Genomic DNA, 25,591 nt, shown 5'->3' on the forward strand with positions numbered 1-25,591 from the left:
TGCTGAAAGGATGCAAATTGTTTGCAGTCCAGCTGAGTTTTTGATGCAAATTGGCCCTGCTAGAAAAGTTCTGCATTGTATTCTGAGGGCATTGTTAGCCTGGCCCTGGTTCCCCGATGGAGTGACCCCTTTTTGGAAGTCAGATTCCTGATGACTGTGGTGAGGGTGTCGGTCCGCCGCCCGCCATTGCTGATTACAGAGAGGTTTGTGGGGAGAGAAGTGCTTTTCTAATCACGGTGGCTGCATGACTCGCTCACTGATGGCTCAGGCGCTTACTGGGGATTTGGGGCCTCTTGGAGCGAGTTCCTCAGGAAGACGAAGCAGCTGTTGAAAGGAAGGACCCCAGCAGATGCCCCGCGTTCCTGGGCCTCAGGGGGGCCGACAGAGCTCTGCAGGCCCCTCTGTGAGGGCTGGTCTCAGAGGGAGACGCTGTGCAGCCTTGGGCCCACTCACGTGCCTGTGGCCCTGGGGAGAGATTTACTAAAATATTTATCAAATGCAGAGTCTGCTAGCCTATAGTGTTTCTTAGGTTTCTATTTTTCTCTCCCCTGTTTGTTTCTCTTTCAAGCCCCGGTGCTTGTGGTCTGGGAAAGACTGAAGGCCACGGCCTCAGGGACCTGCTCGCTCAGGTGCAGAGCAAAGAGGAGACATCCCTGTTCTTCACACTGGCCGCAGAGCCACTGAAATGCAGAGTTGTGCCCGCTCCTGCCCTGAGAGTGCGTGTTGAGGCTGGTGCAAGGACAGCCCATCCCCTCCACTAGAAAGAGCCTGGGCCATGTGTCGTGCGATCGCCTGGTCTGTGTTTAGTTCCCAGCCTACGCTCAGAATAGTGGAGGCCCACCAAATCTCAGTTTCCCTGTCTGTAAATAACTGGTCAAGTCACTTCTTGGAAGTGGGCCATCTAGTAGAAAACAAGGCTTATGGAGCAAACCTGGGTCTTTACGCAGGTTTTGCTGCCAGAACCCCTCTGTCCACTTCCTCATGTGCAAGTGGAGGTTATCTTGCTTCATAGGGTTGATGGGAGGAATCAGTTGAAACAGTAAATTTGTAAAGCCAGGTCCGGCTCCTGGGACAGAGTGGTTACTCTGTAAATAGTAACGGTAGCTCAGCATTTTACACGTATTACCTCATGTATTTCTCACACAGCCCTAGGAGGTAGGTACTGTTAGTACTCAGTTTTACAGATGAGTAAACTGAGGCAGGCCTAGAAACTTGTCAGTGTCTGACAACAAGTAAGTGGAGAAGCCCAGGTGTGTTTATTTTTATTTTTATGCTTTTGTTACGGGCAATTTCAAAATATACAGAAATAGAATACTACAGTATACCTCATGGAGCGATAGGGCAGTTTCAGCGAGCCAGCACGTGGCCGCTCCTGCCCTCCGTCTCTGCCGCCCCCGCCCCCGGCCACCCTCACGTCACGTGCACACACACATTGGGTCGTTTTGCCGCAAGCCAGTGCCTGAGATTTAGGCCCAGACAGGCTGGCTCCAGCATCCAAGCTGTTTGTCATCAAGATCCATTACCTCTTAATAAATACGAATTTCCTTCTCTCCATTCTCCCCGTCGAAAGAAACCTATCCTGCCCAGGTACGTGTGAACAGCCCTTACTGGTAACAGTTGTCTTGAACAGCCTCAGACGCCATCTTTAGACAAACAGACCACGAGTTCAGCCTTGTCCACTGGGTGTCTAACAGCCGCTCAATCTCTCATCTGCTGCTTGCTGGGCTAGGACCCTCAACCCTGTAGCAATCCAGGAGAAACATCTCTTTCATGGGTTCCTTATTAAGACATTTTAGCATTCTTGCCGAGGACATTTGGGGTATGGTGTGAGAAGAGCATGAGCTCTGGGAACTCATAACTCAGCCACTTTCTAGCCAGATGACCTCAGTCAGGTCCCATAACCTAAGCTGCAGTTGACCCACATCGGTCAAGTTAGGTTCGTCTTACTACGTGGAGGATGTTGGGAGGATAAACAGGAAAAGGGCATGCCATCGCGCCTGGAACGTTGTAGGTGCTCAGGAAGTGGCCATTCCCTTCCTCCTCATCAGACCTCACAGAACCATACATCAAGGCCTGCCTCCCAAGGCTCTCCTTGCCGGGCCCACACAACACCATCCGCTGTGTAACAGATCCTTTAGGTGTTCCTGGCTCTTATTTCACTCACTGTTTTCCTCTTTGTTGTGCGTCGGGGGGCCTCGTGGATTTGATCTGGGTTTTCCAGAGAAGGCAATTACCAGACAGCCTTGGTGAAAGCAGGCTGAAAATGGACTTTTAAAAGTTAACACAACTTTGATGTGAACCACCCCCTGGCCGTGAGGAGATGCCAATTTACTGCGGGCGGAATTTAACGATTCCCAGGGTAAATAGTACTCCCACGTGGGTGCCCTGGTAATGATTTGAGACACCAGCTTTCGCGTTATTCCAAGTTATTCAGCAGCTTCAAGGCAAAACTGAATGATTTATTAGGAGTTTCACAGACAGTCATGCTGGGGTTGTGCAACAGAATCTGGGCTCTTGGTTCTCAGAGCCCTCATTACCCAGCCTAACGTTTCTTGAAGAACAAATTCCCAAAGAGGAATTGGGTTAGAAACAGGAATAGAAACCATTGTCATTGGTTTAAAAGGTGTCACTTGATGTGTTTTAAAAAATCACGATGCCGAGTTGTATTTGTGTTTCTCCTGGTTCTGAAGCTACCAGCTTTCATTCCTTGCCTGACAGTTCAAAACAGAGCAGCCTACGCCCACCTTTCCTCCGTGCACCCTTCATGAGGAAGTAGGAAGTGTGTAGTCGTTGGAGATGGGGACGCCTGCCTCAGGGTTGTTAGGAAGATTGAAGGGACGATCATCCTTCCCTCTTCCCCCCAGAGGATCTCACATCATTGTTTACCTGTTGGAGGTAGAAAAAGAAGGAGATCTCTTGAAACTGTGGCTCTTAGATTTCTTTTTGGAAGTCTACCCTCATATTACCTGTGCGTGTATGTATTTGTGTGTGTGTGTGTGTGTGTGTGTGTGTGTGGTCCTTTATAGCTCTATTGAGAATGCCCCACATGGTCAGTCCACCTGAAGATTTCTGTCTTACTTTGAATGCAATCCCCCCCGGCCAGAAGCCGTCTCTAATTCTGTGTTCTCTACAGTACTTACCACAGACTTGGGTAAGCATGAAAAGTGAGGTGCAGAATCTGAAGATCAAGGAAATACATGAGTAGTTTCCTTTTGACCCTTTCAGGGTATCTGTACTCAAATTGGGTGAGGGTTTGCACAACTTCTGGATTCTTGTCCCACTTTCCCCCAGGCTTCCAAGATCAAGGAAGAGCACTTGAGCACGTAGGATTTGCCTCCCCTGCTCTATGAGGCCTAATTTTTCTTATGGGGCTTTGTGCAGTTTAGTAGCCAGTCTGTCCTCTTCTATTCTGAGTATTTTCTCATTCTACAAGGACCGTGTCTCCAACTTCAGTGTATTTCGATTGGGTCATCTGTATTATCTCCTTGCTTGCCAGTTCTTTGGAAAGGAGCCAGTCTTTTCAAAAAGCTTTTAATCCCTTAAGCTGTTGAATAATAATTTAAGGAAAGTAGACCAGAGTGAGCACTGGGATGCTCCCTATTGCCATGGGTAAGGATCTCTCTCCTTCCCTTGTTGTTGACTTCCCCATTGTTGTATGAAGGCTATAGGTCTTTGAACCTTCCTAGGAAGGACACCTGTCCCCACCTGTGAATATTCCTTTTCCAGTTGAAACAAAGCACAGCTACCCACACGCTGATCGCCTCCATTCTTTGAGAATGCATATTAAGCCTTTTGGGATTAGGCCTGACTCACAAGTCATCAACTCACGTGGACTGGAGTAAATGCATAAGGCCCATTGTGGACTCCTTTTGCAAGCCCTTCCACCTTCAATTACCTCTTCCTCTAACTGCATTACTGGCTCAGCTGAAGATCTTCCCATCCATTCATCCACCCAGATTTTCTATAAACATTGAAATTACCTGTCTCACACCCTCTCAGACTGGCCATGGCAATAATTTTAACATTAGCAAAACAATTATAAAATAAGCCTGCCATAAGGGGCAAAGGAATGACATACACTAGTAACATAATAATAAATGATGACGTTATAATCATAGATATGTATGTTGCTAACAATATAGCTTCAAAATAGATAAAGCAAGTGACCATGGACACACTAGGAATAGTTCAACAGTTTTAGTTGGAGATTTTAAGAGATACCTTTCAGAAATGGATAAATCAGCTGCAAAGAGCAAAGATAGAAGATTTGAATGATAAAATTAATCAACTTGACCTAGTAGATAAATACAGATCTTTCCACTCAACAGAGAATGAATATTTTTTAAGAGCACACATGGAACATTAATAAAAATTGGCTTAAAATATTTTAAATTTGATGAAAAATATAAACCCACAGATTCAAGAAGTTCAACAATTCCAAGCAAGATAAACACACACACACAAAACCATACCTAGGCACCTCAAGGTCAAATTGCTGAGAACCAAAAATAAATTGTTACAGAGGTAGAAGTCAGGCCTCAGGTGTCTCCTCTTTTGCATTTAGCACTAGAAGATTGATGTTGACAAAATTCTCAGGAGGAAAAAGCCTACGCAGGACCATTTTTGTGTTTTTCCTTTGTGTATTCATTTAACAAATATTTATAGTGCAACTAGGCGCCAGGCACTGTTCTGGGCATTGAAATACACCAACGAATGAAACAGACACATCTTCCTGACGAGTGTCCATTCCAGTAAGGGGATATATCAATCAAACTACCACTTCTCTGTGAATGTAATGCACGCAAACGTGGGACAATTAAGGAATACATCTCTCATAAGCATTTTGTGAAGAAGCCACAAGAGGATAAAGTCCAAACAATCAGGAGATAAATGGAGGAACTAAAGAATTTGGTATGAGACAAAGAAGAATGGAGTTTGAGAGTTACGGGTACAAAAGCACCGTAACAGAAGTTGGAGGTAGGAGGAGAAGATAAGAAGTGGCAAACGTATTCTGATTTCCTGCTCTCATTATTAGGAGTAAAAATTATTTAAAGTTTATAATTTAAAGTATAAGGGTAAGTACTGAAAGAATAAGTAGAAAAAATATAATCAGCTCAAAAATTTAGTGGAAGAGGGAGCATGAAGAAGTAAAAGCATACTGTTATTTTGTCATAGTTTTTATTTATTTATTTATTTATTTTGAGAAAGAAGTGTGAGCAGGCAAGAGGGGAGGGAGAGAGAGAGAATCTTAAGCAGGCTCCACACACCTCATGGAGCCTGATGCGGGGCTCGATCGCATGACCCTGAGATCATGACCTGAGCTCAAATCAAGAGTGGGCGCTTAACCAACTGAGCCACCCAGGCGACCTGTCATTGTTTTTATGTGGTATCAGTGTCATTAGACAGTAATGAATAGGAGATTAATAAATAAAGGTAACCACTTAAGACGAAAACCTTTAAAATGATCAGAACACGTACATGAGTAAAGGAAATAAGTCACCTATTGGAAATTATTTTAAAGCATCTATGGAAATAAAAAAGTGTAAAATATGCTGACAGAAACAAAACCAAAGAGCTGTCTCTGTAAATATAAGTGGCTGGATATACTTATTTAAAGAAAATGTCTCAAATAGGATTATAAAGGAAACCCGAGTATACGTCATCTAAAAAAGATACACTTTAAAGTGATTTGAGACCACTGAAAGTAAAAGGATGGGCAAAAAGTAGATCAGTGATACATGCCGAAAATGACAGTACGGCTCACAGAGCTGGGAGGAGAATTTATAGCCTTAAATATTTGTATTGAGAAACATGAGAACATGAAATTGTCTGGGAAACTAGAAGAAATCAGTATTCACAACCTCACTGTTACAGTTGAATGGGAGCAAACAGCATAGAAGAGTTAAGAATGATAGAGTATATAATTCAAGATGGAGACCTAAAAATTATGAATATGTACAAAATAATTGAGTTTTTCTTTTTTATAACAATTTCAATATATATGTGTATATATTTTAAGTTTTTAAATTACAGTTAGCATACAGTGTAATATTAGTTTCAGGTCTAGAATTCATTGATTCATCACTTACATACATCTCCAGTGCTCATCACAATAAGTACTCTCCTTAATACCCATCCCCCATCTAGCCCATCCCCCACCCACCTCCCTCCTGAACCCTCAATTTGTTCTCCATCATTAACAGTCTCATGGTTTGCCTCCCTCTCTCTTTTCCCTTCTTCTATGTGTATCTGTTTTGTTTCTTAAACTCCATATATGAGTGAAATCATATGGTATTTGTTCTTTCCTGACTGACTTATTTCGCTTAGCATAATACCCTCTAGTTCCATCATGTCCTTACAAATTCTTTATGATGGCCGAGTAATATTCCAGTGTGTGTGTGTGTGTGTGTGTGTGTGTGTGTGTGTGTGTATGCATACCACCTCTTCTTTATCCATTCATCAGCTGATGGACATTTGGGCTCTTTCCATAGTTTGGCTATTGTTGATAATGCTGCTATAAATATTGGGGTGCATGTACCCCTTTGAATCAGTATTTTTGTATCCTTTGGATAAATACCTAGAGCAATTGCTGGGTCGTAGGGTAGTTGTATTTTTAACTTTTTGAGGAGCCTCCATACCGTCTTCCACAGTGGCTGCACCAGGTAAAATGATCAAGTTTTTCTTAACAGAAATTACAGGAAGTACAAGGGGTGACAGACAGAAACATCCTAGTAAGTGGAGACTTTTGTTCACCATTTTCAGCCCACGACAGAGCAAGTGAATAAAACATAAAGGTTTAGAAGACCCGCACATAATAAAATAACCCTGACTCTCATATATCAAATTCTTGGCTTTTTATAAGTTTCAGAAACATTTACAAAAATTGTGTTACTTATTGCTTATTTAATGCTTGACTCCTTCCTCTAAATCATGAGCTCAACGAAATGGGAAAGGAACTTGTCTTGCTAACCCTATTTTCTCAGGAACCAACAGAGGTGACCCGTAAATATTTTCAAAGAAGTGAAAGAATACTTTGTTCACAAAAGAAAAATACAAATGGCCAGCAAGTCGGGGGTGGGGGGGTGGGGAGTGCAACTTTATAAACGAAGGTATTTCTGTTTAAATAATACTAGAGTGCCATCTCACCTCTCGGTTGTCCACGACTTAAAAACCGTGCTCTAAATCTTTGCTTTATATATAAATGCATACCTCGATAATGCGTCCCCTCTGCAGAATGTCAGGCAGAATAGATAACACAAGTAGTCCTTCGCAGTTCCTGATCCCCTCACGCAAACATCCAAGGTGAGCTGTGACCTTGAGGAAATGTACTACTAGTGTTAGCATATCCTAATTTGTCCCTTATTTCAGTGGGTGGCATGGCCCGAGGCAGGATGCATATCATCCTGATAGGCCCACAACAGAGGCCAAGCCACCCCCAAACAGCCCCCAGGATCTCTGTGCTTAGCCGTTCTTGCCCCTCACGGTCAGTTTGCCCCCCTCTGAAGCTCTCCCCCAGAGGAGCATCTCCCCAGGCTGGCATTTAGCTTATTGCTGACATATAAATTTGCTACCTGGAACTCAGAGGACATTTCCATCAAGCTATAAATGTACATATTTCTAGAAAGCTCTATGGAGGTTACTGGTTCAATCTCCTATCTCTTCCGACAGCACCCTCATAGATTTTGAGTAAGTATCTAAGATTCGGACTCCAGGCTGCAGCTGGAGAAGATGGGCCCCAAATGTTGGTGTTAACAAAACAAAAAGCAGGAGAAAAAGGATTTTGAGGAAAATCCCACATCCAAATAAGGATATCTTACTGTACTTCCTCCAAGTTCGGCTTGAGATATGACCCTCTGCCTCCTAGTCTAACCACCTGCAGTGATGGTAAGAATCAGCTACATCCAGTGTGATGATTTGAGTCTGTGTGCATGGAGTAACCGCAGGTTGGGACATACGCCCCCATCCCAGTTCTTCGCTGGGTAAGAACGATGCCAAGCCCAGATGTCATGCTAAACCCTTACAACCGCATGAGTCCCTGATGCGTTGGCTGACACTATGATTCCTGAATAAAGACCTCTGGTTAATGATGGTGAGCTGAGCACATGCTCCCTCCCAATGGTTAAACGATGAAGGAAGTGGAATTCCTAGGAGGAAGAGAAAGGGAGTGGAGTAAGAGGAACGACATCTGGGAAGATGGAAAGCAAATGGACGCGTGGTAACTGGTTTAGCAGACCTGAGCTCATGATGCTGAGAGGAAAGCAAGAACAGAGGCTTTTGAAGAGCAAATCCAGAGGAGGTTATACACCCACTGTTTGTATCCCTTTCAAGTTAGGAGTGGGAATGGACACCTCCCTCTAGAAAACCACTACAGTAGTTATAAGAACTAACGACTGAAAACACATTTTAAGACCTCTGATTGTGCTTAGATCTCTAAAGTTTTAGCATCTAAAACACCATTAAATGAACATATAGTGTTTCTTGGTGTTTGCATTAAACTCAATAAACCACTACAGCCTGTGGGTCAAATCCAGCCTGCCATCTGTTTTTGAACAGATGGAGAGCTAAGAATAGCTACTTTTTTTTTAAATTAGACTTTCTATTGTGAGATAATTGTAGATTCGAATGCAGTTGTAAGAAGGAATACAGAGAGATCCTGTGTACACTTTACCTAGTTCCCCCAACATTAACTTTTTCAAACCTATAGTGCGGTATCCTGGGACAACCGGCATATTGACGTTGGCACAGTCAAGGTACAGGTCCTCACCAGGGTGCTCAGGGGCCCCGCTTATAGCCACACCCACTTCCCTTCTACCCTGGCTGCCTCATTGTCCCACAGCAACCGCTAGTCTGGTTTTGTCATTTTGTCATTTCAAGAAGGTTTTGCTATATAACAAAATGTAACTATTGGGGATTGGCTTTTTTTGCTCAGCTTAATTCCCTGGACAGTCCTCTAGGTTTTGTATGAATCAGTTGTTTTTTTTTTTTTTTTATTGCTGACTGTTATCCCATGGTTTGGATGTATCTCGTTTTTTTAGAATTGTTTTTATTTTTTTATAATAATAAAAAAAAGAATTATTTTTAATAGCATTTAGTCACATTATTTATAGTGGCATAGGTTTGTAGAAGATGTTTAAGATTGGTTGATAACTTAGTCTTATCTCAGATTTTCTTCTAGAATTGAGGCTAGGAGAACTAGTTATAAGTTAAAGAATATTTCAGGGGGCACCTGGGTGGCTCAGTCGGTTAAGCATCTGCCTTTGGCTCAGGTCATGATCCCGGGATCCTGGAATCAAGCCCCACAGTGGGCTCCCTGCTCAGTGTGGAGCCTGCTTCTCCCTCTCCCTCTGCCTGCTGCTCCCCCCTGCTTGTGCTCTCTCTCTGTCAAATAAATGAATAAAATCTTAAAAAAAAAAAAGAATATTTCAGGATGATATGTTGGCTATAAACTCAAAAGCTACACTGATATCAATTCTATAAACAGCAAATATGAATGTAACTTATTTAAGCCTATTAATTCACATTTTGAAAAAGCACACTCATTTTTTAAAGCTGAGTACTATCAATGGTTCTTGAAAGTCTATTGTGGACGTGATATACTGAGTCCAACTAGTGGGAGGCTTTAGGGTGAATTTATGTGACCATCCAATTCAGTCTCATTTAGAGTTAAAAATCAAACTGTGTTAACGAAAAAAGTTATAGGGGCACCTGGGTGGCTCAGTCGGTTAAGTGTCTGCCTTTGGCTCAGGTCATCATCCTGGGGTCCTGGGATCAAGCCCCACGGTGGGCTCCCTGCTCAGTCTGCTTCTTCCTCTCCCTGTGTCCCTCCCCCTGCGTGTGCTCTCTCTCTCTCTCTTTCACATACACGTACCCTTCTTTTAAAGAAGCACAAAATACAAAGTTCACCAAAATTCTGAACATCACAGTGTGTACCGCACTGAATGATAGGAGCTTTAGCATTTGACATGACAAAGTCACTTTCAGTAAAATATTTTGTCCCTTCCGGGTCAAGGTGAGGGAGAACGGGAAGAAGAAGCTTCCCCCAACCGCACTCTCGAGACAAGAGGTACCCAGACAAATGTGGGTGTGCGTGCTACAAAGGCGCCCTTTGCGGGGCAGTAGTAGGCGGCTGCTGAGCGCCGTCCCGAAGTCCTTGTCAAGAGAGGGTCTCGGGAGTGCAGTGCCCACTCCAGCTCCAGGATGGTTTGTTGAAGACGGGCTCTGCATCAGCAATTGTCTTTTCTCTCTGCCCAGTCCTGCCAAGACCCGTTGATAATTTCCTTTTCTCTCTGTCCAGTGCTGCCAAGATTCCAACTCTATTTTTGCTTTGAAAATCTTTCACAGCTTCTAGAAGCTGCCTGAGTTCCTGGGCTCTGTGGTCCCCTTTCTCTATCTTCGCGGCCAGTGACGCCGCATCTCCCTGATCCTGCTGCTGCGGCCACGTCTCTCCCTGAACTTTGTTGTGTTCTTATTTTTGTAATCACTCACCGGTGGAAGGACATCTGTGTTGTTGCCAGTTTGGGGCTATTATGAATAAAGCTGCTATGAACATTCATGGCTAGGTTTGCGTGTGTGTGAACATAAGTCTTCACTGCTCTGGGAGAAATGCCAAGGAGCGCAATTGCTACATCATATGGTGGCTGCCAAACTGTTTTCCAAAGTAGCGGTACCACTTTACATTCCGACCAGCAGTGTGATCCAGTTTCTCTGTGTTCCTGCCAGCATGGCGTGTTGTCACTATTTTTTAATTTTTCGCTATTCTGATAGATGTGGAGTGATATCTTACTGTGGTTTTAATTTGCATTTCCCTAATGGCCAATAATGTTGAACATCTTTTTATGTGCCTATTTGCAGTCTGTATATTCTCTTCAGTGAAATGTGTCTTCATGTCTTTTACGCATATTCTAATTGGATTTTTTGCTGTTGAGTTTGGAGAACTTTTCCTACATTCTAGATGCTAGTTTTTGTTCAGATATGTGGTTTGCAAATATTTTGTCCCAGTAGCTTTTTTCCCCTTTTTCTTTAAATATTTATTTATTTTATTTAGAGGGTGAGAGTGTGAGCAGGGGGAGGGGCAGAGGGAAAGAGAGAGAGAGAAGCAGATCCCGCTAAGGGCTGAACCCGAAGTGGGGCTCGATCTCATGACCCTGATATCATTACATGAGCCCAAATCAAGAATCCGTCGCTTTACCCACTGAGCCACCTAGGCGCTCCAGCTTTTTTTTTTTTTTTCCCCTTAATAGGGCCTTTAGCAGAGTGAATGTTTTTAATTTTGATACCTTCTGATTTATCAATTTTTCCTTTTATGGATTGTGCTTTTCCTTCATGTGTAAGAACTCTCATAGGTCCCATAGCTTTTCTCCTATATATTTGTCCTAAAAATTTTATAGTTTTACATTTAAGTCCATCATCCAATTTTGTATAATTTTATAATTTGTTCATTACTAAAAAAAAGTTGATTTTTGTATAAAGTATGAGACTTAACATGTCTTGCTTACTTTCCCTATACATTTAGGCTTCAAACTGGGTAGACTGAATCTTCTTTATTCTTTTTCAATTTGCTTTAATTATTTTAGTTCCTTTGCCTTTCCATATAAATTTTAGAATAATCTTGTCTATGTCTACCAAAAACATCTTGCAGAAGTTTTGATAGGAATTGTGTAAACCTATATGTTGATTTTGAGAAAACTGAGATCTTTCCTATGACTCTTCCAGTCCGTCATTATAACTCTCATTTATTTAAATCTTTCACTTCTTTCTCATTGTTCCAGTATACAAGTCCTGCACTTATTTTGTTAGATTTACACCTACTTTCATTTATTTGAATGATCGTAAATGATATTATATTTTTAATTTCAATGTCCATGTATTCATTGCTGGTATGTAGAAATACAATTGATTTCTGTGTTTCTGTTGTGTCCTGCAAGCTTGCTGACCTCACCTCTTACTTCTACGACTTCTTTTGTAGATTTCTTGGGACTTTCTACAGACAATCATGTCATCGGACAATAGGGAACGTTTTATTTCTTCATTTCTGATCTGAGTACCTTTTCTTCTTTTCTTCACTTATCACACTGGCTAGAACTTCCAGCACTGTGTTCGTGGAAGTGGTGAGAATGGACATACTTGCTGCAGTCCTGAGCATTCTTTCACCTTTAAGCAAAATATTATCCTTCGGTTTTTTGGTAAATGTTATTTATCAAGTTGAGAAAGTTTCTTGCTATTACTATTTTTCTGAGTTTTTTAAATCATGAAATGGTATTTAATTTTGTCAATATTTTTTCTTCATTAGTTGATATGAAGATACGATTTTTCTTCTTTAGTCTTTGTATGTCTTTAGGCAGATTACATTGATTGATTTTTGAATATTGAAACAGTCTTGAATCCCTGAAATAAATCTCATTTAATCATGGTGTATAGTTCCTTTTATATATTACTGAATTCTATTTGCTAATCTTTTGTTAAGGATTTTTACATCTGTATTCGTGAGGGAAACTGGTCTGCACTTTTTTGGTACTGTCTTTGTCTAGTTTTGGGATCATGGTAATGTTAGCTTATGAAATAAATTGGGAAGTCTTCTATTTTCTGGTAAAGATTGTGTAGAATTTGTGTTGATTCTTATTCAAACATCTATTAGAATTTTCTGGCGAAAACATATGGGCCTGGAGATTTCTTTTTTGATAGTTTTAAAATTATGAGTTCGGTTTCCTCAATAGTTTTAAGGTTATTCAAGTGATCTATTTAATATTGGGTAGGTTGTGGTCATTGTGTTTTTCAACTAATTTCAGCTAAGTTGTCACGTAACTATTTGTATTCACAGCATTCATAATAGTGTTGTTCACAGCATTCTCTTATTATCCTTTTGATTTCTGCAGAGTCTCAGTAATGTCCCCTGTTTCATTCCTGATATTAGTAATTTGTGTCTTCTTCCCTTTTTTCCTTTGTCAGTCTTGCTAGAGATTTGTCAGTTTTATTGATGTTTTTGGAAAAGAATCAGCTCTTTGTTTCCCTGATTTTCTCTATTATTTTTCTGCTTTCAGTTTTATTGATTTATGTTCTTATCATTTTTATTTCCTTCCTTCTGCCTCCTTTGGATTTATTTTGTTCTTTTTGTTCTCGATGCTTGAGAGAGGAGCTTAGATGATTGATTTGAGACTTTTTCTCTTTTCTAATGTGTTCTTTTAGTCCATAAAGTTCCCTCTTGCCATTGCTTTAGCTGTTTCTCACAAATTTTATGTTACACTTCATTTCCATTCAGTTCAGTGTCTTTTTAAATTTCCCTTGAGACTTCCCTATTGACCCATTGATTATTTAGAATGTTGTTTAGTTTTCAACTGTTTGGATTTTCACGTTATTGATTTTTAGTTCTTTCTTTTCCTATTTTTTATTTTCTAGTTTCTTTCTGTTATTAATATCTAGTTTGATGCTATTGTGGTGGTAGAATATGCTATTATTTTGTTTCTTTTAAATTTGTTGAGGTTTGTTTGATGCCTCGTGTTGTGGAATACCTTGGCTTATGTTCTGAGGGCACTGCAGGGGAATGTGTATTCTGCTTGGTGGTGTCATTCATCCATCCATCCATCTGTCCATCCGTCCATCCATCCATCCATCCATCCATCCATCCATCCATCCAGTTAGTTAGTTAGTTTATAGGACTTCCTTAATTCTTTTAGGGTAGATCTAATGGTGACCAATTCTCTTAGTTTTCCTTCACCTGAGAATGTCTTAACTGCTTCCTCATTCCTGAAGGATATTTTCACTTGGTATCATATTCTCGGTTAATGGTTCTTTCTTTCAGCACTTGAAAATATTAGGTCATTTACTTCTGGTCTTAATGTTTTCTGATTAGAAATTTGGTTTAATTAAAATTGTTTTCTCTTTAGAGATATGGTGTTGTTTCTTTCTTGCTGCTTCCAAGATTTTTCTGTTTTTAGTTTTTGGAAGTTCGACTGTACTATGTCATAATGTGGATTTCCTTGGGTTATCCTGTTTGGGGTTTGCTTAGCTTTGGGGGGAGTTTTCAGGCATTATTTCTATGAGTACTTGTTTAACCCTGCCCTTTCTTCTTCTTTCAAGACTCTAGTGATACAGTTGTTAGGTCCTTTTTTTATAGTTTTACACATTTCTGAGATTTTTTTCTGTTGCTATTTTTCCCATTCTGTTTTCTTTCTGTTGTTCAGATTGGGTGATTTCTATTGTTCATTGATTGTTTTCTCTGTCTCCTCCATTCTACTTTAGAGCCCATCCACCGAGTTTTTATTTGATAATGTATTTCTCAATTCTAAGACCTCCATTTGGTTTCACTTTATATCTTCCATTTCTTTGCTGAAATTTCCTATATTTTCACTTTTCCAAGCATGTTTCTAATTGTTTACTGAGTCATTTTATAACAGCTACTTTAAATCTTTCCAGATAACTCTAACATCTGTGTCATCTTGCTGTTGTCCTCTATTGATTGTATTTTCTCATTCAAGTTGAGGTCTTTCTGTTTCTTGATATATGTGAGTTTTGATGGAAACTTGTATATTGGGGCACTATATTGTGAGACTCTGGATGTTATTTAAATGCTATGTTTTCATAGGTCTGTTCAAACAACTTTTGAGCAGGGCAATAGGGTATAGCATCATTATTGCCAAATGGTAGTGGAAGTCCAGGTGTTGACTCAGCCTCTGTTAATACCCAGGGAGAGGGCTTCCTCATAGCTCCTGAGTAGGGTGGGAGTCCTGTTCCCCGATAGTCTTTTGCTGGTACTACCCTGGTTGGGAGGGGCAAGGGAGCCTCATTACTGCCTCTTACATGGGCTCCAGTGACACTGTTGGGGGTGGGTGGCCTCATTACCACTGAGCCATGGTGAGTATCCTGTCTCCATGTCCTCCACTGCCATCACCCTACTGGAGAGGAGTGGGCTTGCCTTGTAGTGCTTCCTGGGGGTCCCCACGTAGAGTCCACTGATACAGCTGCGGGGGGTGCCTCACATCTGCTGGCAGGAGTGAAAGTTCTGCCACCCTCCTCAGCCTTCTTGGACACTCTGATAGGGGGTTTGGGGCCAGGGTGGAAATTTAGGCTCTCTGTCTACATTTGCTTGGGGGGGGGGGTGAGAGTGTGGCCACAGTCTTTTCTGAGGTGTTTGGCTGAATTAGGGTGATTATTGTGTAAAAGTTTTCTGCCTTGCTAGGCTGCCCCTTTTATTTAGAGAGAGCAGGCGTTGCTGGAGCTTTTTAGTGTCCCTTGCCATTTCAAGATTGTCTGCTTTCTCGACTCCAAGTTTGGGATATATGAGTGTATTAGTTTGCTAGAGGTCATACAGCAAAGTACTATGTATAAACTGGGTGGCTTAGACGACAGACTCAAAATTTTGGGTGCCTTATCCATCTAGCATAATATCGTCAATGAAATAAACGCATATTTTCCAAAATGAAGCAATTACGTTTGGCCATTAAATCCTATATTTTCTTAAGTACTCATATTTTTAATATTAAAAATAGTGACATAACTGTATGGATGTTTCCCAAGCTCTGAGATGTTCTTGACTCGTGTTTGTTTTTTCGAACTACTGTGTTGAGATATGATTGACATGCAAAGTGCTGTACATATTTAATGTATATAACTTGATGAATTTGAAGATAAGTACATGTCCATGAACCCATCATCACAACCTATGTCATAAACATATTTGCTTCCAAAAGTTTTCTCCCATCTTATTATTCTTGATGATTATTTTCAGAGCTTCGTGTGTGTGTGTGTGTGTGTGTGTGTGTGTATACACTGCATACATATATACACACACATACACACACGTATGTATACATTCCCGAAAGTTTTGGGCTCAACTCTTGTTAATATAAAAGCCTTTGGTTACAAATTAAACTTTGTATGTAGCAAACTTTGTATTTGAAGCCAAAGAGCTGTTTTAGTTTGATTACTCATAATTTTATCCAACAAAATCGTTTGGAATGACTCATCTGATAATTTATCTCGGCCAAGAGATATGTTTGGATTGGAAATAGTTTGAGCTCTAACAGTACTGACTTTGGAAGATTCTCCCCCAAGCTGATGGAAATGAAGAATTTCAAAGCCGTACTGCTCTTGTTTTTAGAAACAAACAAACAAAAACCCAAAAGAGATCCTACCGGATGGGGAGAATGGTAGCTCAGTTCTTTTATGTTTTATCGATTTAATGTGTAAACTTCTCTGATGAAGACGCGTCTCTTGTGCACCTCGGTGCAACATAGCATCGTCTTAGCATCGGCCCTTTGCCCTCATCTGACATAATAATTTTTTAAGGAGTTCACCATATCTTTTAAAAGATTTATTTATTTATTTGACAGAGAGAGAGAGAGAGAGAGAGAGAGAGAGAGAGAAAACATGAGTGGGGGGAGGGGCAAAGGGAGGGAAAGAATCCTCAAGCAGATTCACTGCCAAGCGCAGAGCCTAAGGACCTTGAGATCATGACCTGAGCCAAAATCAAGAGTTGTCTGCTTAACCAGCTGAGGTACACAGGCACCCCCATCACAAAGGACATATTGATGAAATAAATGAAAGACTTAATTCTTTATTTTGTGTGAAGCACACAGAGCCAAATAAATTTTATCTCTGATGGGTTCTTCCATTGATTTCTGTGTGAGTGAACAGTGTTGAGGAAGTCACACGTCAGGCTCTTGTGACCCGGCAGAGGTCTTGATGATCAGTTATCAACTGTCAGTGTCAAAACAAGTGTGGTTCTCTTCCAACCACTTAGGTCCTAGGGCATTTTATCCCCCCCCGTCAGGCGAGGGAGGAAGGCACTCCGTTTAGACTACGCGCAGCATCACCTTGGGTGCCTTCCCAAGAGGGCTTCCCTACGAACATCATCCTGGGGCTCCTAAGGCAGCAACTCTCTTATGAAGATGGTAATTCTCACCAAACTGAGATTCAGTGTAGATCAATCTGGAGAGAATTGCCATTTTAACCCCTATCAAAATCCCAGCAGCCTAATTTTTGGAAAAACCAGGAAGCTGACAAACTAATCCTAAAACTTATGTGGAAATACAAAGGGCCCAAAACAACCTTGTAAGGGAGCCTCGGTGGCTCAGTTGGTTAAGCATTTGCCTTCAGCTCAGGTCATGGTTTCAGGGTCCTGGGATCGAGCCCCACATTGGGCTCCCTGCTCAGTGGGGAGTCTGTTTCTCCCTCTCCCTCTGCCCTTCCCCCTCCTCATGCTCTCTCTCTCTCTCTCTTTCTCTCCCTCTCTCTCTCCCAAATAAATAAAATCTTTAAAAAAAATCTTGTAAGTTGGGGGATTTGCACTTTTCAATATCAACACTTACTACAAAGCCACAATAATTAAGACTATATAGTATGGGCCTAAGGATAGACATATAGATCAATGGAACAGAACTAAGAGTCCAGAATATATACATTCTGTGTGTGTGTGTGTGTGTGTGTGTGTGTGTGTGTGTGTGTCTGCCTGGCTGACTTCTGTGGCTCATGCTGATATTTTGGCCTCGTTTCTGCCCTGAGAGTTCCTTGGAGGTCATGAAAACCTTCCCCCAGGGTTTTCCCTCAGTCAGGACTCAGTAGGCCCATGGGTCCATTCATTGTTCTCCCTGGACCACAGCGCAGCCTCATTGTAGGAGGGAAGAACCTTCTATCAGTTTAAATATTTTGTCCTTTAGAGTTTAGCTCCTGGTGACACTCTAGACTACAGGGTTGGAAGGATTGGGCAGAGTTTCAGTTGCTAACTGAGCTTTAAGTCCTTGGGCCCAATTCCCTCCTGCACTTTCTGCCATATTGCTCAAGTCCTGGGATTCTCAGGGTTTCATTTGCTCTGACCATTAAGCAGTACAGCTAATGTTCTGTATCAGAGTCCTATTAGATATCAGTTAAAGCATAAAAGGAATATGTATTCAGATGGTCCTATGTGAGGTCAAGTAGGAGTGAATGTCCCCCTCACATCCACAGACTTATAGTCATAGGACTCTTCTGCAGCTGATGATTTCATACATCTTGTGTTTTGTCATGGATCCATAAACTGCCTTGGATTCGTTCTATTCATTGCCTTTGCTGACGGTATCCGCCATGTCTGGATTCAATCCGCCCATCAGTCACTACTTACCAAACACCTCCCATGACTAGGACCTGAGCTAGAAGCACAGGGGAAGCAGGAAAGCCTAAGAAAACTCCTCTATTTTAGGATCTTTTGGAGGGACAGGAGGCACATAAAGAGGAAATTGATATTAGTGGACATAATGGGATGGAGATAACCCCACCTCACTGTTGAAACTACAATTTATTCTAGATTGCTTGGGTCAGGTTAACCGTGGTTGAGGCACAGCAGGGAGCTAGACAAACTCACCACCAGGGCAGGCCTCTCTAATGGGGCAGCCTCGAAGATGGTTGGCTCTGGTTGCTCTCCCATAGTGGAAGGAGACAGTCAGGGCCTGGGTGGGGCTGCATCTGGGGATGCTGATTCGAGGGCAACTCCAAGCTCCACTTAGCCAGAGCAGCTCTGTTGACAGATAATCAAGAGTTGTCTATTGCCTTATCTGAAATTTGGGGGTTACCTCTGATTTTCCAGCAGCCCATCCTCCCTCCCCCAAATTTGCTGAATTCCCAGACCAGTTAATATGCTCCTGAGTAACTGAGAACTAAAAGTGTATATGTAAGCCGTTATGAGGCAAAACTTGAGACTCAAGTCACACTTCTTTTTGAGCCAACTTTCAGTGTTAGATGGCCTCAGGGGTCTTTCTCCTGTTTCTTTCCTTCTCCTCCCATCACGCTGTAGCTAAATCATGGGCTAAAATGGCTTCTGTAGAATGGAGGAGGCCATAACCGTTATCCATGACACGGTTTCTGGAGGAAAATGTACTGTGAGCTGAGATAATACAGACCGCATCTGCCTGTCCTCCCACCCTCCCACCCCGTCTGAAGCTCCTGCTCCAGGGAATCCTCTGGTGTCTGGAGGGTGGGAGAGGCCAAGGGCGAGAGAGCGTAAGCAGCAGGGCGGCCTCGCTCCTTCCCTCCTCTCAGCATGCAAACAGAGCCCTGGCTTGCTTTTTATCTTGGTTCTATCTACGTTGGGCTTTAGAATTTGATTCCTTTTGAACAATGAATCCTGCTGTTAAGCAAAAAATACTGGAAACTACTGTTTTAAGAAAGTCGCTATTAAGTGCAATGCTGAACCAGTGATTTAAAAGAAGTTTGCTTAGGGACTTGAAATAATAATCCCGAAGAGCCAGTTCTCTGTGAGTCCTGGACGTGCTCCAAGTTCACGCTCTCTTGACTCTGCTAAGTTCTAAGAACACTGTAGCTAGATCTTTATTTCAGCACGCAATTTGTAATCGTGTCTCCACCCTGAAGAGAATGAAGCGGCATTCGGATTTAGGGGATTAGAAAGATATGTGTATTTAAGTTTTTGCATTGTTCGCATTTGCATGACAGATACAAAGCTTTCAGAATTGTTTGTGGAATGCCCTTTCCCTAACACATAACTCGTTCCTCCCATCTTCTAAAGATAACACTGAAAAATATTTTGTGTCCAGCCTAGAAATTACTAAATAATTTTAAAGCATCGTAACTTTTGTTATTTTCCTCATATAGAGTTTTTTTGGGGTACACTGAAGGCTTTGTACCCCTCGGATGTCTTGTCATGAAACAGGGCTTCTGCGGATAAGCCTTGTTCACCGTCTGTTGCTTCCAAAGGTGATCCTGGGAAGTAGTTAAGAGCTGGAGCCAGTAATTAGAAGCCAGGAGGCATCTCTGACTCTCTTGATTACCCAGATTCTAGAAGTTTCTTAACAGCTGGATTCCCAGGAACAAGGATTCTAGCCTTGCTGGCTTCACAGGCTTGCTTTGAGTTGAAATGGATATTCCTATGTGAGGGCTTTCTGCAAATATCAAGAGGTGTACAAATCTAACGGTCCCATCACTTAAATGGAACAGGGTTCTGCATTTTTCACATGACAATGACACTTTGTTATCTAAAGACATCTTGACTTCATCTTTCAGTATGTTGAGATTCAGTCTTTTCAAAGGGAAAAAGAAAACTATAAAAGCTGTAGGACTTACCTTGAGTATAGAGGGATTTTTCGTAAGCTTTATATAAATGTCATTTTTAGAGAAAGAAGAAGGGATTATCATGCTTATATGTTTGTAACTTGAATTTTATTGTCCACTACCATGCTATTACTGTTGTATACAGGTTTGGCATTTATGTTTTCAGTCCACAGAATTTCGTATTCCTTTATTGTATTAAAAACAGAGGTATTACAGAGAAGATTGTCACAACAGTAATGTCTTATATCTTCTTGATCTTGTTCGTGTCCGTGAAGTCATTAGTACTGACAGGACAGCATTAATCTCTGATTGGCGCACATATGTTAAGTGTGTAAAAAGCACGTTCCATGTCTTCTTGTGTTAAAACAGACACATTACAAGGATGAATGCAGAACCAGTAAAGCTGTACTTTTCTTTTTCTAAAAGAAATTTTAGGATGTTGACATAGTTCAAAATAATGTCTTTCATTTTTAAAAAATCCTGGAGTTTTCAAACCTAGAACTGAGCCGCACTCGAGGCGCTGGTATTTGGAACGCGGCATTCCCTTTCCCTCGTTTTGTGTTGTTACAGAGGAAATGGGTTTCAGTGTACATGATTCAAGTGGGGGAAACCCCATATGTGATTCCACAATATTCCTTAGACCGGGAAACAAATCTCTTTTGGAGTAGTCATGTTTATTTTATCGTAACTCTGTAGCCAAACAATTTATTATGTAAATGCGGAAATACAAACAGCTTTATCGAACAAAATACTTACTATTTTCTAGCTGCCTCACAGAAATGATTTACTTAAGAAAACAGAACAAAATTTCTCAGTTTCATTATTCAGCTTTGTAAATATTTTGCCAGAGCTCTTTTTCTCAGGGTGGGGGAAACAAAAGAGTTTAAAAGCTCATATGTGTCTATTTTGTTTTAGCTTGGTGTATTTATTAAGAGTAAATTCTGTATGTCTTTGCAGTTCATCAATATGTGTATTGAGAAGTTTCTCAAATTCTTTCGCTCGCTTCTCTTCCTCCAGAAGGAAATGCTGTGCAGCCAGAGAGGCTGGGAAGACTATATCTGGGGGAGACTAAAGAGAGAAAGAAGTGTTAGATGGGGAACACAAAGCCTTCTAAACCTTCCTGTTTCCAGGCATGCATCATCCCTGGCATGGTCAGACGGCGCAACTCTTAATGAAATAATCCAGGCTGAACTCTCTCTGCGGTTGTAATACAGTGACTGCTCGTGAAATCCTCAAGGAACAAAAACATCACAGCACCATTATATTCGAAAGCTCTAGAAATGAATATTACCATCTCCAACTGCAAAAGTAGAGACAAAAAAATTACCATGGAACTTACTTAAAACATACTCAACTGATTTGTAAAACCAAGGGTATTCATCTGAAAATAGACAACTTCAAAAAGCTAAAGTGAAGATTATAGGTGACGTGGGCAAAGAAAACTTATACAGGAAAAAAAAAATTAAGGATTGCCTGAAAAAGGGAGCTAATTGCTGTCTGGAGTCGGCCAGGTGAGGAGGGCTGGCAGCATGATGTATGTGGGGTACGAGCGGCTTCCCCATGGGGAAGGCCCTAATGCTGGCATGTAGCTCGTCCGCCCAGTTGGAGCTGACAAAGCCTCGGTGGTTAGCGCCCAGTTACACACTTCGTGCTAAGATGGAAGTGCTTGCTCATGGAACCGCTTGTGACCTGTGAAGTCCTAATTTATGCCAAGTGACTTAGCAGAGCCCATTCTAGAAGAATCTCTGATAGAAAAAAATTGCCCCGTGTGGCCTCTGGCAAGTTTACTAGGCAGGTTGCATTGAAGGTCCTTAAGCTTCTGGAGCAAGGCCAGGCCGTCTGTAGCAGAAAACTGTATACTATTCACGAAACAGTTCCTGTAATGCTCCTGAGGCCTGGCTGAGGCCGAGCACCGAACAAGTGGATAGGAGGACCGGATCTAGCTCTGTCCTTGGCCACTCCAGTGGAATTATGGCTGGGCCCAACGGCACGGCCTCCCTTTCACCAAGGCTCGGTTAGCTAACTGTTGCCGTTGAGTATCTGATCTGCTTGAGACAGGAGTTCCTGACATGGCGCCACCCCTCGAGGAGACTGACCAGCGTCCTGGTGCAGTGAGTTGACACCAGGTCCCTCACTCCTTGGAAAGGGCAATGTTTTATCCTTACCAGCACTGACATGTATTCTATGGGTTTGTCTTTCCTGCCTGAAGGGGCTTGGCCTTGACCACTACCTGAGAGCCCCCAGAGAGGCTGATTTACTGATGTGGGATCCTGAGTCATAGTGAAGGAACCCAGCGTACAGCAGAAGAGTAGGGCAGGGGGCGTGACCGTGGCCCTCAGGGGTCTTCCTGCCTACAGCACTACCTAGAGGATGCTAGGCTGACAGGCCGCTTGAAGGCAGAGGGGGGCATCGGCTGGGGAATTTTATCCTACGAGGCCGGGTACTGTTCTTCAGGATATGGTATAGACTTTAAACCAACGGCTACTGTATGCTACTGTGTTCCCACCAGGCAGAATACACGAATCCGGGAACAAAAGGGAGGATGGAGGAAGGGCTCCACTCTATCATTTCTGTTGACCCACTTGGAGAACTTGTACCTTCTGTCTTTGTGTCTTGAGGCTCTGCTGATGTGCAGGTCCTGAGTCTCAGAGAGGGAAATGTCTCCACCAAGGGACCTATAAGAGTCTCACTAAGCTTAAAGCATTGGCCGGCACCTTGCGCTCCTTGTGCCAACAGATCAGAGGCTCAGAAAAGAGGTACCACCCTGACATCACAAAGACCACTGCTACATAACGGAGGCGGTGAGGAATGTGTCGATATGCAGGTGAGCCACTGAGGTTGCTTTTAATATTCTCATGCCAGTTTCAACTGTAAATGGCAAACCACATGCTGGCAAGGGCGTGGGAGCCTAGAAAGGGTGAAGACACGATGACTCTCAGTCAGGTCCTTGAGACCAGTTACAGCATCAAGGCCTGTAGTTTGTCGCACTAACCCTCCTCTTATTAGCTTTCCCAGAAATTGTGGCCAGCCAGAAGCTTGGAGAAGATAGCCCTGAATGGAATGAACAACAGGAAGAGAACGTGGGTCTGAGTGGTGCAAGAGGTGGACTGTAGCAGATGCCGTTGGTGCCCTACGGGGGTTCCCTTCACCGGGCTGGTGCGTCTATCCTCCAGCTGCTGTGGGTGTTGGTTCTCTGGAGACGTGCCCTCAGCTGGGCTGCAGTCCCCTGCCTCATCTGAGAAGTTGCAGTATCCCCCTCAGCCCATTCGCTCTCCTCTCAGAGGCAAGGACTGATTGACACGGGGCCCAAGTCGCCAGACTTCTTGTCTCCAGGGGAACCGACTCTGCTGTGCAATTCGTGCTCCAAGCTCCTGGTGAGACCAGGCCAAGCTAGTCTCTATTGAGATCTCAGCCTTGTTTAGCTTTTCTCCCCTCCCCTAGGCTGCTTCCCTGGCCCTCCTTCTGCCGAGAATACTACCTTTGATAACTCACTTTCGTAAGACTCTCCATCTCGGATTTTAGGAAACCTGATCGCAGACGGATGACTTCCTAACTTCCGGCTTGAGTGATGACTGCTTTACAGATTTGCACCAGGGGTTCCCTCTGCCAGAAGCACCCTTCCTCCAGATCTTTGAATCATTTTTCTTTTCTTTCTTTTTTTTTTTTTTTTTGAGTAATTTAGGTCTCAACTTAGTGTCCCCTCCTATTTTCCAGGCCACTCAACTGAAAGTAATACCTCACACTCCCATCACTTCCTATCACATCACCGGCTTTTCTTTTCGTCATACAGCTTGATATTTTTTATATTTTCATTTTTTTCCAGTTATTAATTGTCCCCACCCTTTTTTGAGGTAAAATGCACATCAAAAGAAATATTTTTAATGAACCATTCAGTGGCATTTAGTACATTCACGATGTTATGCAACCACCACCTCTATCTGGTTCCAAAACAGTTTCATCATCCTGTAAGGAAACTGAACCTATGAAGCCACTGATCCCCACTCCCTGCTCCCCGCGCTGCCCTTAGTAACCACCAGTCTACATCTGGTTTCTATGATCTACCTATTCTCAGCACTTCATATAGGTGGAATCATAAAATATATGACCTTTTGTGGCAAATTGCTTTCACTTAGCCTAGTGTTTTGGGGGTTCATCCACCACACTGTAGCATATATCACTACTTCGCTCCTTTTTATGGCTGAATAGTATTCCATCGTGTGTCTGTAACACTATTTGTTCATCTGTTCATCCATCTGCGGAAGGAGTTCTTCTCTTTCACCAAACTGTAGACTTGTCTGTCTCATCAAAGATGTGTTTAGAACAGAACCTGCCATACACTGGGTCCTTATAATACATGTTTATTTTATGACTGAATGATGAACATTAATATTTAAGGGGCAGGTATAGGAGAAAGACTGCTTGGAAGCAGACTGGGAAAAAATAACCACAAAGGCAGCAGGAAAGTCAGTGGAGAATAGGGTTACAGAAGCCAGAGGACATGAGTTTCAAGAAAAAATGATTAAGGAAGACGAGTTCTTAAAGCCATATTTAGTTAACAACTAGAAGGTTGCTGGTGGTCTTGGAAGGAACAGCACGGATGTAGAAGTTAAAATGCAGAAATGGAGGGAAGCCACTGGACCCAGAACAGTGGACTGGGCCATGTCTTTCAGGGAACATCACAGATGAACTTCCCCATGCCCAGACCGAAAACAGTAGAGAATTTTCTTTCCTGGCAACTCTGGAGCTATGAACTTCCTCAAAGGAGTAACGCAGACTTTTAAAGATAGAAGGAAGCCCAGTGTTTATTAAGTTAATACGACAGTTACTCTCGTATGCTTTTCATGTGCGTACGAGTGCGACACACTCAGTGCTGGGGTTACAACAGTAAACAAAGAGAGAAAGTTCCTGCTTTCATGGAGCTTAAATTCTAGAGGAGGGAGGCAAACACACAAGCAGACGTGAAATGTCTCATGGTGAAGTGCTATGAACAAAACGGACCCCAGGATGAGGGCTCAGGGAATAAAGAGGGAGGAGCTACTGTGGGTTGGTTGCTCGGGCACCTGTATGTGAGCAGAGACTAACGGTGCTAAAATGCTAAAATCATCTGACATTAGAACCATATGGCATTTAGCAATTCATCATGTTTGGTTTCATTGGAGTATATGCTTACTTTGGAGTCCTTCAAGATCCAAATTTTGTTGATACAGAATTTGCTAAATCCCCTTAGCGGTTCCCAGAGCTTAAATAAGGAAGTTTATTTCAGTTACTTTATTGGTATGAAATTTTACTCTGTTCAAATAATTCTGGCATTATACGTGGAGATGAAAACAAAAGAGCATTTCAAGGCTTTAGAGATCTCTAACGCTTCAAAAGTTAATCGTTTTAAGTCTTCTCCTTCCACAAGAGCTTAAATCTTACTTCCAGTCTCTAACAAAAGAAGGTGTTAGATTCCAGAAAAGCAGAAAAGTACTCATGGGATATCCCATCCAGTTAAAACATTTTCTGTTGTTGTCATTCTTTACAATTTGTATCCAATATTAGTATATCATGGAGAGGTACT

The 25,591-nt window shown here is 42.2% G+C and overlaps 1 protein-coding gene and 1 pseudogene across 2 annotated transcripts in view; both read right to left on the minus strand.

Annotated features, from left to right (window-relative positions):
- Positions 1 to 6,557: 6,557 nt before the first annotated feature.
- On the minus strand, positions 6,558 to 10,536 carry LOC121102899 (annotated as a pseudogene).
- Positions 10,537 to 19,250: 8,714 nt separating this feature from the next.
- DEUP1 (deuterosome assembly protein 1) overlaps positions 19,251 to 25,591 on the minus strand; it is a 79,567-nt gene continuing 73,226 nt past the window's right edge. For both annotated transcript variants that reach the window (XM_040631003.1, XM_040631002.1), the window contains one exon: positions 19,251 to 21,099. In XM_040631003.1, coding sequence (XP_040486937.1) covers positions 20,923 to 21,099 — 177 coding nt within the window. In that variant the 3' untranslated portion in view covers positions 19,251 to 20,922. The remainder of the gene's footprint in view (positions 21,100 to 25,591) is intronic.

Source organism: Ursus maritimus, unplaced genomic scaffold, assembly GCF_017311325.1.
Source record: "Ursus maritimus isolate PB19 unplaced genomic scaffold, ASM1731132v1 scaffold_16, whole genome shotgun sequence".
Lineage (NCBI taxonomy): Eukaryota > Metazoa > Chordata > Mammalia > Carnivora > Ursidae > Ursus > Ursus maritimus.